General features: G+C 40.5%; 1 protein-coding gene across 1 annotated transcript in view; it reads right to left on the bottom strand.

The window, feature by feature from the left end:
• LOC115475451 (protocadherin alpha-5-like) overlaps positions 1-14,631 on the bottom strand; it is a 101,601-nt gene that overhangs the window by 39,475 nt on the left and 47,495 nt on the right. Inside the window, exon 2 of the mRNA XM_030211181.1 lies at positions 10,556-10,614. Within this exon, the coding sequence (XP_030067041.1) occupies positions 10,556-10,614 (59 nt within the window). The remainder of the gene's footprint in view (positions 1-10,555; positions 10,615-14,631) is intronic.

The raw sequence follows: 14,631 nt of genomic DNA, 5'->3' as shown, positions 1-14,631 counted from the left end.
GGTTGTGTAAGCAAATTTGAGCAAATTTCGAAAAACAAATAAATTCTATGCACAGGTAGGATGGGAGGGGTTTGAGACCAATGATTAAAGAAGTGATGGTGACGTCTCTTTTTTGACCTAACTCCAGCAGTTTTGCTGTGTGTCACCTTTTCTGAGAACTTTTTCCCCCGTTTTCTTCTGGTGGTTGGGAGGCTGGGATAGTGCTGGGCAGACTTATATGATCTGTGCCAGAACCGGTGGTGGGAGGCGGGGCTGGTGGTTGGGAGGCAGGGATAGTGCTGGGCAGACTTATACGGTCTGTGCCCTGAAAATGACAGGTACAAATCAAGGTAAGGTATACACAAAAAGTAGCACATGTGAGTTTATCTTGTTGGGCAGACTGGATGGACCGTGCAGGTCTTTTTCTGCCATCATCTACTATGTTACTATGTTCCTTCCCTGCTGACTATGTAGTGTGAACAGACACGTTTCTGTATTATTGTTCTATTCTAGAGTTTACCATAGCAGCAGTGTAGAGCAGAGCTGAAAGTCCCAAGATACCCCATTTAAAACAGTACACTTAGCCAGTTTAAATAAAGGAATACAGAGTTGATAATCACAGGAAACCCCAGTTTTTGTTTTTAATTTGGTTTACCTCATAGTTTAGTTTCCATAGTGTAAAATCCTTTTCTCCATAGTTTTAAAACTTGAACTTTCTGCTGCAGCCTACAGCATTAACAAGTAGCCTCTAGAAGGCAAAGCAGGCCTACTTTATCTTCATTCCCACCTACCCTCCTCATCTCCCGCCCACCCCTAGCACAACTCTTCATTTATAGTCTTAATTTATAGTCAGTTATTCTAATTAGGATAACAAGAGAGGAGTCCTCATCACTAAATAAATCACACAATATACCAAATAATCTAAAGGCTCTTTTATATGTCTAATATCCCTAGTACCAAGTTTTAAATTATTAAACAACTCAGTAATACTAAGATGCAGACAGCAGTCCATCAGCAAGAGGGGTGCTATCCAATCTTTTGCACTGAGTATCACATATATGATTATCTCCAAGTTGGTGAGAGGTTATATGTGTGCGCCCGATGCAAAGAGCTCCTACCTCTCAGAGAACGAGTCCATTGAGGCTAGAGTAGCAAATTTTGAGGAGATGAGGGAGACAGAGACGTACATAGAGGAGACCTACAGGGATGTTACTGGCCTTCCGACAGCCACCCAATTTAAAACACAAGCTAATCAGAAGTAAACTTCCATCACAGACTGAAAAGGAACAGAAGGGCACACTTCCCTGTAATTTATCCAGTTGCAAACTATGCCAAAATATTTCACAGGACCCCAAAGTCATCCACAAAGGAAAGATATTCAACATAAAGGGATCTTTCACTTGCTCATCTTCCAATGTGGTATATATCATTCAGTGTAAAAAATGTAACGAAGGATGCTATATTGGAGAAACAGGCCAGATGCTTAAGACAAGATTCAATTTACATAGACATCACATGAACAATACTGGTGCCAGCAGGGTTCCCATGCCTGTTGGTCAACATTTTACAGGACCAGGACACTGTACCAGTGACTTCACAGTGAGAATCCTGAAAGGTAACTTTAAAACCATACAAAACGTAAGACCTTTGAAGTCAGAATGATTGAATATTTTAACACCCAACAGAAAGAACTTAACAAGGATCTGGGGTTCCTAGCCCATTATAAACCATAAAGCTGTATGTCTCTGTTGATCACCCTCCCCTCACCTATCCACACCCATCCTGTTAGAATATCAATGATATGCTTTGATGTCCCCATGCATACTTCCTACCCACCCCCCTCCTCCCACCCTGTCAGACTGTCATAGTAATGCTTGAATGTTTTCACTTATATACACTGTCAGCTAGCACATTTGCTTATTTCCGATCTGAGGAAGAAGGGCAACCTTCGAAAGCTAATCAAGAAATGTATTAAGTTATGTCCAATAAAAAAGGTATCACCTTATTTTCTTTTCCATGTTTTATTTTGTTTGATTTCTATTGATAACCTTAAGAGTGGACTAGCACGGCTACCACACTCCTCTACTTAACAATGGTGAAAGAAAGTCAGGAGAGTTTAAGAAGAGAGCAGGGTAAAGGATGTGTATTATCCCTGTCAACTTGTAAGCAGCTTGTATATGCAAGGGAAAAACACAATTTGAAGTGCCTGTAAACAATTGCTAGAAGCCTAAAAAAATAAGATGGGAAAGTTAGAGTATATGGCACTAAAAGATGAGGTAGATATAATAGTCATCTCAGAGACTTGGTGGAAAGAGGACATTCAATGGGACACTGTGTTAACAGGTTACAAATTGTAGTCCTTAGTAGAATGCAGGGCATAGTATGACAGGTAACAGTGTTCAATCCACTGGGAAACAGTGATCATAACATGATCAAGTCTGAGCTAATATCTGGAGTGAAGCCACATAGGAAATCTACTGTAGCAGCATTACATTTTTGAGTGTGATTACGATAAAATGAAGAAAATGGTTAAAAGAAGCTAAAAGGATCAGCTGCGAAGGTTAGGACTTTAAATCAGGCATGTATGCTGTTTACAATACCATCTCAGAAGCCCAGACCAGATGCTTTCCACATATTTACAAAGGTGGAAAGAAGAGAAAACGACAGCCTGCATGGTTAAAAAGTGAAGTGAAAGAGGCTATTAGAGCCAAAAGAACATCCTTCAAAGAATGGAAAAAGGGCCCAAATGAAGAGAATAAGAAGCAACATAAGTATTGGTGAGTTAGATGCAAAGCACTGATAAAGAAGGCTAAAAAAGATATGAAGAGAAACTTGCCGCAGAGGCAAAAACTCACAGTAAAATGTTTTTCAGGTACATCAGAAGCAGAAAGCCTGTGAGGAAATGCATGGGACTGTTAGTTCATGAAGGAGTAAAAGGAATACTCAGGGAGGAAAAGGCCATAGTGGACAGACTGAATGAATTCTTTGTTTCAGACTTTAGAAAAGAAAATGTAAGAGATCTACCTGTAACAGGATTGGTTTTCAATGGTGATGTTATGGAGGAACTGAAAGAAATCTCAGTGAACCTGGAGGACATATTAAGCCAAATCAACAAATTAAAGAGTAGTAAATCACCTAGACCAGATGGCATGCATCCAAAGGTACTGAAAGAACTGAAACATGAAATTGCTGATCTGCTGTTAGTAATCTGCAACCTGTCATTAAAATCATTCGTAGTACCTGTAATGACAATTTTTTAAAGGGTTCTAGGGTTATTCCAGGAAATTACAGATAAACTTTGTTTTCTTGGATAGAGTCAGTATGGTTTCAGCCAAGGGAAGTTTTGCCTCACCGATTTATTTCATTTCTTTGAAAGCGTGAATAAACATATCCATAAAAGTGAGCCGGTTCAAGTAGTATATCTAGATTTTCAAAATTCCTTTGACAAAGTTTCTCATGAGAGACTCCTGAGAAAATTAAAGAGTCATGGGGTAGGAGGCAATGTTCTGTTTTGGAATTGGTTATTGGACAGAAAACAGAGGGTAGGATTAAATGGCCATTTGAGTATTGTTTTCAGTTCTGGTCTCTGTATCTCAAAACAGATATAGCAGAAATAGAAAAGGTTCAAAGAAGAGCAACCAAAATGATAAAGGGGATAGACCTCCTCTCATATGAGTAAAGGCTAAAGAGGTTAGGGCTCTTCAATTTAGAAAAGAGAAGGATGAGGGGAGATATGATTGAGGTCTACAAAATCCTGAGTGGTGTACGTATGATGAGTAGAAGTGAATCAATTTTGTTTACTCTTTCAAAAAGTACAAAGACCAGGGGACACTCAATGAAGTTACATTGAAATACTTTTAAAACAAATAGGAGGAAATATTTTTTCACTGAATGAATTGTTAAGCTCTAGAGCTCTTTACCAGATGTGGTAACAGCAGTTAGCATATCTGGGTTTTAAAAGGTTTTGACAATTTCCTGGAGGAAAAGTGTATAGTCTGCTACTGATACAGACATGGGGATGCCACTGCTTACCCTGGGATTGGTAGCATGGAGGGGCATAATCGAAAGGGACGTCCTCGCAAAACGTCCCGATGCAGGGGCGGGGAAACCCATATTATCAAAACAAGATGGACGTCCATCTTTTGTTTCGATAATATGGTCGGAGACGCCCAAATCTTGAAATTTAGGTCGTCCTTAGAGATGGTCATCCCTAGACTTGGTCGTTTCTGATTTTCGGCAATAATGGAAACCAAGGACGCCCATCTCAGAAACAATAGAATGCAAGCCCTTTGGTCATGGGAGGAGCCAGCATTTCTAGTGCATTGGTCCCCCTCACATGCCAGGACACCAACCGGGCACCCCAGGGGGCACTGCAGTGGACTTCATAAAATGCTCCCAGGAACATAGCTCCCTTACCTTGTGTGCTGAGCCCCCCAAAACCCTCCTAAAACCCACTACCCACAACTGTACACCACTACCATAGCCCTTACAGGTGAAGGGGGCACCTAGATGTGGGTACAGTGGGTTTGTAGTGGGTTTTGGAGGGCTCACTGTTTCCTCCACAAACATAACAGGAAGGGAGGGGATGGGACCTGGGTCCGCCTACCTGAAGTGCACTGCACCCACTAAAACTGCTCCAGGGACCTGCATACTGCTGTCATGGACCTGAGTATGACATCTGAGGCTGGCAAAAAATATTTTGAAAGATGTTTTTTGAGGGTGGGAGGGATTAGGTACCACTGGGAGAGTAAGGGGAGGTCATTCCCGATTCTCTTCAGTGGTCATCTGGTCATTTTGGCCACCTTTCTGTGCCTTGGTCGTAAAAAAAACAGGACCAGGTAAAGCCGTCCAAGTGCTCATCAGGGACGCCCTTTTTCCCATTATGGGTCGAGGACGTCCATGTGTTAGGCACGCCCAAGTCCCGCCTTCGCTACACTTCCAATACACCCTCTTGAACTTTGGCCGTCCCTGTGATGGAAAGCAGTTGGGGACATCCAAAATCAGCTTTCTATTATACCAATTAGGACGACCCTGTGAGAAGGATGCCCATCTTCCGATTTGTGTCGAAAGATGGGCGTCCTTCTCTTTCAAAAATGAACCTGATAGTATGTTATTACTCTTTGGGATTGTGTCAGGTACTTGTGACCTGGACTGGCCACTGTTAAAAACAGAATACTGGGCTAGATGGACTAGTGGTCTGACCCAGTATGGCTATTCTTATCATATGGTAGCCAAACAGGTAGAAAAGTTGACAGTGAAAGCTAAAAGGATGCCTGAGTGCATAGCTTCTGGTGATCACCAAAGACCCAGATATTCGGTGCCAGTATCCACATATATACCTGGCATTGAATATCTGGGTCTATTTTAACCAGTAGCATTTTGAAAAAAATCTGACTGCTGTCGGCTGAATATTAACCCGTAAGTTGTTATGCTGCTCTCACTGAATGCAATTTCTGAGGCATATGGGTACTGAGTTGAATAGAATTATATAAGGATTGCAAACCTGCCCCACTAACTACATCAAAAGAGTTCACAAAAAATGGAAATTTGGAAGTATCCAAAAGCACTACAAACTCAAACTTAGAAAAGATCAGATATGGTCTGCATTTTATTATTAGGAAATCACTGTAATAGGATTTATTTACCATCCTTTGAAGAAATTTATCCAAGGTGGTATACAGCACGTATAACTTGGGTATAGGCAATAAAGTTTAGTCTTCCTAAAGGGGTACTGGTATTACATAACCATTGATTAGTCAATCCAGTCAGCTGTTTGGATTTCTCCAAGCCACCTTATGTTCATTCCTTTTAGTTTGTTTTTGCACATACACTCACTGAAAGAATCTCATTTAGAAACCCACTCTCTCTGAAAGACTTGCTGTGGCTAACCAGCTCCCACTGAATATAGTCAGCAGTACTTTACTTACAGCAATTGCTTACTTTGCAAACAGAAAATAAAATCATTACAGCAGACTGTCTTTAGGTTTTTCAGAATAATAGCATTCCAGTTACTCAGATGTGCTTTACAGTTTACTGACATTGCAGAATCCCAGAGTGTCAATTTAGGGCAGACAGACCATCTATAAGAAGTCTAAATGGTCTATGTATGGCTCAAGAAATTCTTTCCAGTCCCTTAGCATGTGAACTGTTTCTCTTGGGGGGGGGGGGGGTGAGGAAGGAGAGTGCATTGTCTCCAAATGGGTGTTGCTGTGTGTGTGTGTGTGTGTGTGTGTGTGTGTGTATACATGCATGCACATGTGTGTGTCTGTTGTCTCTGTGTGTATGTCTGACCTGGAAGAGAGTGGTCAAGGGGAGTTTGATAGGAGCAGTTGTTAAGCATAACTGTTGGTTTCGAAAGAATAAGGTAATAAACCAACTGTGATAATATATTCAACCACTAGGTGTCACTACCAACAAATTTCAAAGGATGCATTTAATATTTTAACTAAGGAGGTTTAGCTAAAGGATGCCATGCTTCTCTCCCTCTAAAATGCCATACACAGAGCAGACTGCATTGTTCAGTCATTAAAGATCAATTCTATAACTGCATACTTGGTGCATGTAGATGCACCAAGGGTAGATGGTAGGACCCTGTCCTAAAACAGAACCTAGGTGCCCAAGCTCCATTATAGAATGTTAGTATGTGGCCCTGTATTGGCATGCCTAACATTTAGATGCCCACATTTACACCAGTCATAGAACTGGTATAAATGCAGGCATCTAAATATTAAGCATGCCAATACAAGGTTACACATTAGTATTCTATATGGAACCTAGGTGCCTAGGTTACATTACATAATAGACTCTACCACCCGGTGGGGACCTAAATCAACCATTCCCAACCCAGTCCTTGGGGCACACCTAGTCCCATTAGGTATTCAGGAAATCCAGAATGAATATGCATGAGATAGATTGCATGCACTGCCCCAACTGTATACAAATCTAACTCATGAATATTTATTGTGGATATCCTGAAAACTCAATGGGACTAGGTGTGCCCCAAGGACTGGATTGGGACTGGCCCATTTAGGTACCCAGTTATAGAATCTTCCAAAGAGCTGGCTTACATGTGGGTGCCTAAATGAGGCAGGGAATATGCACAACTTATAGTATTCTGTAAGGAACACACATAAGTGGGAGCCCTGCCTATGTCCTATCCATGCCCCAATATATATGCCCCCCTTGCAAATATATGCAATATAAAATAGTTGCATATTTACAGACTAGTGCTTAGACAGCATATTGGCTTATATAAGCATAGGTATGCATCTGTGCAGGTATATGCTATTAGTCCAAACATTTATATATGGAATGGGTACATAAATGTTAGCACCCAGTTTATAGAATTAACCTCTAGGTGTCACCAAACATAGCATCAATGATGAAAGATATATGGTTCAGTCAATAGGTTTCAAACTAGAATTTCAACAAGGAAAATGAAACACACATCAGATCAAGCAAAATCCAGCCCAGCAGGGATAGGTGTGTGGCAATAGGGGTGGAGAGGGTGGGGAACGCATAACTCATGGAGGTAGGGTATATCTTTGTGTTTATGTATACGTGTGTGTCTCTGCAAGTGTCTGTTTATATGTGTCTCCATGCATGTGTCTGTGTACATGCTTGCATGTGTGTATGCTGGTGTAGGTATGTATGTGCATGTATAGAAGTATATGATTCTACTCATCAATCTACTTTTTCCTTTCTAGCACCTAAACTCTGGAATGATCTGCCAGGTAAAATATGAAGTGACGAGTCTTTCCTCAAGCTCAAGTCCCTTTTAAAAACATATTTTAACCAGCAGGCATTTGGTGAAGTTTGTAGTAGCTCTGAATCGGAGCCTAGTGTGCGGGGATTGTTTTGCTCTGTCTACTCTCTCGAATGCTTAACTGTCATCTTTCCTATATTTAAGGACATTCTTTTCCTATATGATTTTATGTGTACACCGCTTCTATCCTGTTGTGCTGGAATTGGCGGTATATCACATTCTTAATAAACATAAACATGTTCTCTATACCTGTGTGTCTTTGCATGTATGTTAGAGGATAAGAGAAGGAAGGGGCAGATTGAAAGGAACAGTTCCCTAACAGCCATGTTACTTGCTGCAGGTATTAGAACTCCCTCTGACATAGGAATTCATTGGGACATTGGGGGGATTTTATTTCCCCTGAACCCGCAATCTGATCTTGCCCATTTTCATGCTCAGTGTATTTTTTCCCTGCTTATTCCCCCATGCCAAATTTGGGCCTGTTCCATTAAGCTTTCAGAGCTCTACTTTGCCACACACACTGACAGATGGCAGACAATTTTATTTTGGCTGCTATAGTGACTGATAGACAGATGGACAACCATTTTTGACAACTTATATATAATTTCCTTCCAACATTCAACTGGGCTGGAAAGAATAAGATCAGCATGAAAGGATAATTTCTAAACTGTGTGTAAAAATAGTGTTCACAGTACATTGGGAGTTTAATTGATCCACATTGTGGTTCTCACAGTCTGTTCTATTGCCTACACTGATCTAGGAATGGAACTGTAGAAATAATAAGGGTGAAGAGAGTAATTCCATAATGAGGTGCTTATTAAAATAGTTATTTAAGGTGCCTATCATATGCCCATTTTATAAAGAAAACTAGGCACCTACTTTTCTTTGTGAAATACTAGTGTGACCGGCCAAAATCATGCACTGTGCATTCCTGTGCCTAGATGTTAGCAAGAACATTCTGTAGTTTTTTTTATAATGTATGCATATGATTGTATACTCTACACAAACTCTACCAATGCACAAGCCCACCATCAAAGTACCCATCATGCGAATATCATGCATAATTATACAATGGTCGGTATTTTATAAGAGGTCGTTTAGGTAGGAGAGGCTGAGGGGAGAAAATTCAAGATGGCCGCTACACCGGGTGGATATGAAAACGCTCCATGAAAATTGTGCCTAACGACTTTCTTTTTTCCTGCTTTACAATGCCCCATAAGCGTAAGGGGGTTTTGCGGGTAGTGCCTCCACCTACCTCAACTCCTGTAACGGGTCAAACTTCGTTGGAGCGTTTTTTCCCCGGTACCTCCAGGACACGGGGAGAGGATCCCGTTGAGGGGAAAACCGGAGAAGCGGTAAACCCTCTGGGAGAGGAAATCTCCCTTTCACCTCCATCGTTTTCGCAGATTCCACCTAGCCCGATGTCGAAACTGCCCCTGGTGGGAAACCCCGTCGTCTCGGAAGTCGGGCCGAAAGAAGTTTCCAGTGAGGACCCAGGAGCACAATTATCGACTCGGGGAGCCACGGGGAATTTACACCCTATGGCACAAACTACGGAGGTGACTCTACAAACATTGAAGGTGATTTTGGACCAAATCACCACAACAATTCAGCAGACTGCAGGTGACGTACTATCTTTAAATACTAAGTTTGCGGAATTAAAACAGACTGTAGACTCTGTCAAAGAGGATACAACCACACAAGTAAAATCGTTACAAAAAGAGGTTGAAGTATTGAATGCTTTTAAAAATACAACGGTGAAAGATTCAATAAATATGAGGCAAAAAATTGAGCAAATTGAAAATTTTAATCGGCGCCTTAATCTCCGACTCTTAAATTTTCCACTGATAGCGGGGATAACACTACTAGATACCTTCAAGAAATACCTAATAGAAATACTTCATTTTTCCCCTGAGGCTATACCCCCGCTAAATAAAATATATTATATTCCCAAGAACAGAGAAGGAACGCAAGGTCCCGAAGCAGCAAACCTGAACTTACAAAATATATCTGATTTACTGGAACAATCTACAGATATTATAACTGACAGAGTCACAATGATTATATCCCTGGTATTTGAGCAAGATTATAATGCCATTCTAAAGCTCTACTTTAGAAATATGAATGCTCAATTCCATGGCTCCAAAATATGGATCTACCCCGATATCACCAAAGCTACACAACAAAAAAGGAAATTATTTTTGATGTTAAAACAAAAGACTATGGATATAGGAGCTTCCTTTTTCCTTGCTTACCCATGCAAATGTGTGGTGAAATTGGGACAAACTAAATACATCTTTTTTGCACCGGAACAACTGAAATTGTTTGTAGAGACGAAACAAGTGAAATGAATACTGGAGGAAATGTAGCCTGAAATTCTATATTTTATTTTGTAAATTGCTTCTATATAATCTTCTCTAACTCTTTTTTTCTCCCCATTTGCCTTTGTTTTTGGTTGAGGTCTAAGAAAGGTTGTAATTTGTTAATCTACATTTTTATATTTTCTTAATTATTCCATTTTTTCTTTTGTTAAATATTCTTTTTGAAAAATAGAATAATGTGAAATTTTTTTGGGATATAAAGATTTGATTTCTACCTGAATTTCTGTACAAGGTTTACCCTTGAATGTATAATAAATTTAAAACTATAAATAAAAAAAAAAATAAAAAAATAAAAAAAAGAGGTCGTTTAGGCACATAAGTGACTACTTGCCCCGTGTAAATTACTAAAATACCAACATTTATTTAAGTTGTTAGAGCTTGCAACTACCTTATAGAATTACACTCTAAAATGCTTTAACTGTCTGCTTACCTTTGCATTCCAGCTCGTAGAGATGCAGAATAACGCCAGTCAGGATTAGGATGTTTTGGCTGCAGAAGCAAATGGAAACAAACAAATATTTTGTTTAATATTAGAAAGTAATTTTCCTAAATTCTAGAAAACAAAAACTCTGTAATCAAACACTTAGGCTTCACTAGAATTTCTATACAGTTTTAACAATGAGTAAAAGAAATCAACAGACATCTGGCTTGTTTATTCTTCTTAAACTGCTAGTAATCTGCAGCAGATTTCACAGAGACATGTACTTGTCACAGCAGATAACAACAGAAAGAAAAATTAAAGCTCAAAGATTGCACACATTATTCATGTTCAGACTGATTTATCAGTGAGTTCAGTCTCACATGTCATGAAAATCACTGTTGAGAAAAAGGGGAACTGGAAAGAAAACTACTAAACAAATCAGTTTGCTTAATTGCTTAGTATTATTTTTAAGTATAATTTCTAGTACGGAAAAACTCCCTGTTTCCAATGAGATGCAGTAGAAGACTCCAACTGTGGACAATAATGGAGCATTTTATTTTTCTACAGATGATTACACTGGATTGTACGTGGAGAAGAATTTTATAACAGGACGCTTTGGCAGGGATGAAACATACATACATAGGCCTATGTGCTGTGGCTAAGAAAGCAAATAGAAAGAACCAGGCACACCCGTTAAAGGGGGGCCGACCACAACATGGCTGAAGGCCAGCGAAGACAGAAGTGTGGGGGAGGGTACAGGGAGGGCCAGCTAGAGAGCAGAGGTAGTAGTGGGAGGGAAACAAGGGGTAGCAAGGGGAGGGGGCAGGAAAGAAGGGGAGGAGCAAGGGAGGAGGAGAGAGGAATTCGAACTGCACAGGAAGTCCTTTTGAATTTGGAGACAGAAAAGCGAGGCGTTAGACTACAATGTTTACGCACAGCCAGCAATGGGTACACAGCAGCTTGACACATAACAGTTACAAGTTTGGGGTAACTACTGCTGCAGAAAGTGTTGTGTGGAAAGTTATCAAGTTGATGCAAATGGTAGGCTTGCATGTGAGCAGTCTTGTTATAAGGAAACAACGTGTATACAGCTTGTCTCCTGGCTTCGACGGCCGGGAGGCCTAGAACGTCATTTTGTAAATGTGGTAGGTGCCTCCTTCAACGGGAGACACCAAGTGATGTCAGGTGCATGGAAAACAGCCCAGGGGGCCACAGGGGCTTGGTACGGCTTGGCCTGTGGCCCAGAATATGCAACTACGTGTAGAAGCTGTGTACCCGGGTAGAAATGCAAATGCTGGCATAATGATTATTAGAAGATGTAATGTAATTTGTTTAAGTTGTAACAATTTCGATGTTATTTCTGGCTGCGGCCAAAATAAATCCAATTCTATCGAAGATACGGCTTGTAGTGTGGTATTGAAGGGGGCGGGTGTTGATACGTCTGAGTGTGTGCCGAATGCCCGAGTTGTGTTAGGTATTAGTAGGAAAGGAATGGAAAACAAAAATAAGGATGTTATAATGCCTTTGTATTGTTCCATGGTGAGACCACACCTCGAATACTGAGTGCAATTCTGGTCAGCGCATCTCAAAAAAGATATGGTAGAGTTAGAAAAGGTACACAACGAAAATGATAAACGAGATGGGATGACTTCCCTATGAGGAAAGGCTGAAGCAGCTATGGCTCTTCAGCTTGGAGAAAATATGACTTAGGGGAGATATGATAGAGGTCTATAAAATAATGAGTGGAGTGGAATGGGTAGACGTGAATCGCTTGTTTACTGTTTCCAAAAATACTAGCATTGAAGCTGCAAAGTAGTACATTTAAAATGAATCAGAAAAATTTTTCTTCACTCAACGTGTAATTAAACTTTGGAGTTCTTTGCCAGAGAATATAGTAAAAGCAGTTAGCTTAGCGGTGTTTAAAAAAGGCTTGGAGAACTTCCTGAAAGAAAAGTCCATAAGCCATTATTAAAATGAACTTGGGGGAAATCTTCTGCTTAATTGTAGGATAAGCAGCATAAAATGTATTGTACTGTTTTGGGATCTTGCCAGGTACTTATAACCTGGATTGGCCACTGTTAGAAACAGGATGCTGGGCTTGATGGACATTTGTCTGTCCCAGTATGGCAATACTGTTAATATATGCACATATGTGTCTTTACAAAATAGCCTACCCAAAAAGATTTATGCAAAGTTTCACCTGCTCTGATACAAGGATAAGTTTATGCAGCTATATGCTGGTAGAAGTCAGCACATATATATTATTTTAACCTTGCTCTGCTCTACCCATCTTTCGCTCACAGGAACACCTATCACATCAAAGTAGATACTATATTTTCTGAGTGAATATTTTTATTTATGTATACACTGGGGCAATTCTATAAGGGCTGGATTTAGTAAACGGCGTTCAAAATTTGACACGGACAAAATCTGGCACTGAACGGTATTCTATAACAGGCATTCTGGGATTGGTGCACTTTATGGAATAGTGTGTAGCACTGGGATCCACACTCAACTTTGGGGATGAGGAGCCACACTAACTTAAATCATGTGTAAATCTAAATTAGGAGCATAATCTATTTTGGAGCATAGAGTATGCTCCTAATTTAGGAGCATATATTTAGGAGCATAACCTTTATAGAATAAGGACCTAAATGTGCGAATTACTGTAAGCTTCAAGTGTGTGCTCACTTGTTCTTTTAAAATAGACAAATGCCTAGAGTAGGATTATTTAAATTTCTTATCACAGCAGTTATTGGAAAACCTTTAAAAGTCAAATATATTCATTGTTAACAAAGGACCACTTTTACTAAGCTGCAAGACTTCAAATAATGAAAACCCCTTATGGGAGAAGTAAATCATAAAACAACAAACAACAAAACACAATCCCCACATACAATAATAATAATAGTGTTTGAAAGATGGTAGTTCAGTATAAGATGTCTCTGCAGCTTAGCCAATTTTCAATGTAACAGTCACTGTTTCATGGTCAGGCATGAATGCTCAGTACATCACTACCTACCCTCGTCAATGTGGTGAAGCAAATTTTTACTCAAAAAAACTTTCCCCGCTTATCACCATACCAGACCTGTGTCCATAAAAAGGTCCTTGGACATCCATCTCACAGAGACGTCCAAATCGGTATAATCGAAACTACATTTCGGACGTCTTTCTCAGAAGTCCGTTGCAAGGACATCCAAATCTCATGGGGGCATATCGGAGGTGTGTTTAAGGTGGGACTTGGGCATTCCTAAGACTTGGATGTCTTTGAGCCATAATGGAACAAAGCAAAGATGCCCAGGACTAAAACTTGGACGTTTTCAGCTAGACCTGTTTTTATTATGAATAAGGCACAAAAAGGTGCCCCAAATGACCAGATGACCACCGGAGAGAATCGGGGATGACCTCCCCTTACTCCCCCAGTGGTCACTAACCCCCTCCCAACCCCAAAAATTGTGATGAAGAACATTATTTGCCAGCCTCTATGCCAGCCTCAGATGTCATACTTAAGTCCATTACAGCGCAAGCAGGTCCCTTGAGTAGTTTAGTAGTAGGTGCAGTGCACTTCAGACAGGTGGACCCAGGCCCATACTCCCCTACCTGTTACACTTGTGGAGGAAACAGCGAGCCCTCCAAAACCCATCAGAAACCCTCTGTAACCACATATAAGTGCCCCTTCACCTGTAAGAGCTATAGTAGTGGTGGATAGTGGGATTTTGTTCTGGGGGGGGGGTTGGGGGGATCAGCACTCAAGGTAAGGGAGCTATGTACCTGGGAGCATTTTATGAAGTCCACTGCAGTGCCCTCTAGGGTGCCCGATTGCTGTCCTGGCATGTGAGCGGGACCAGTCTACTAAAAATGCTGGCTCCTCCCACGTCCAAATGGCTTGAATTTGGATGTTTTAGACTTGGACGTTTTTGTTTTCGAAAATGGCCGAAAATCAAAGATGTCCAAATCGCAAGACATCCAAATCCAAGGACGTCCATGGTATTTTCGAACACAAAAGATGGACGTCCATCTTTTTCGAAAATAACCTTCTCCCCGCCTCAGAATTTGGACGTCTTTGTAAAACGTCCAAATTCACA

The sequence above is a fragment of the Microcaecilia unicolor genome, chromosome 8 (genome assembly GCF_901765095.1).
Source record: "Microcaecilia unicolor chromosome 8, aMicUni1.1, whole genome shotgun sequence".
Lineage (NCBI taxonomy): Eukaryota > Metazoa > Chordata > Amphibia > Gymnophiona > Siphonopidae > Microcaecilia > Microcaecilia unicolor.
This window is presented reverse-complemented; position numbering and strand designations above follow the sequence as displayed.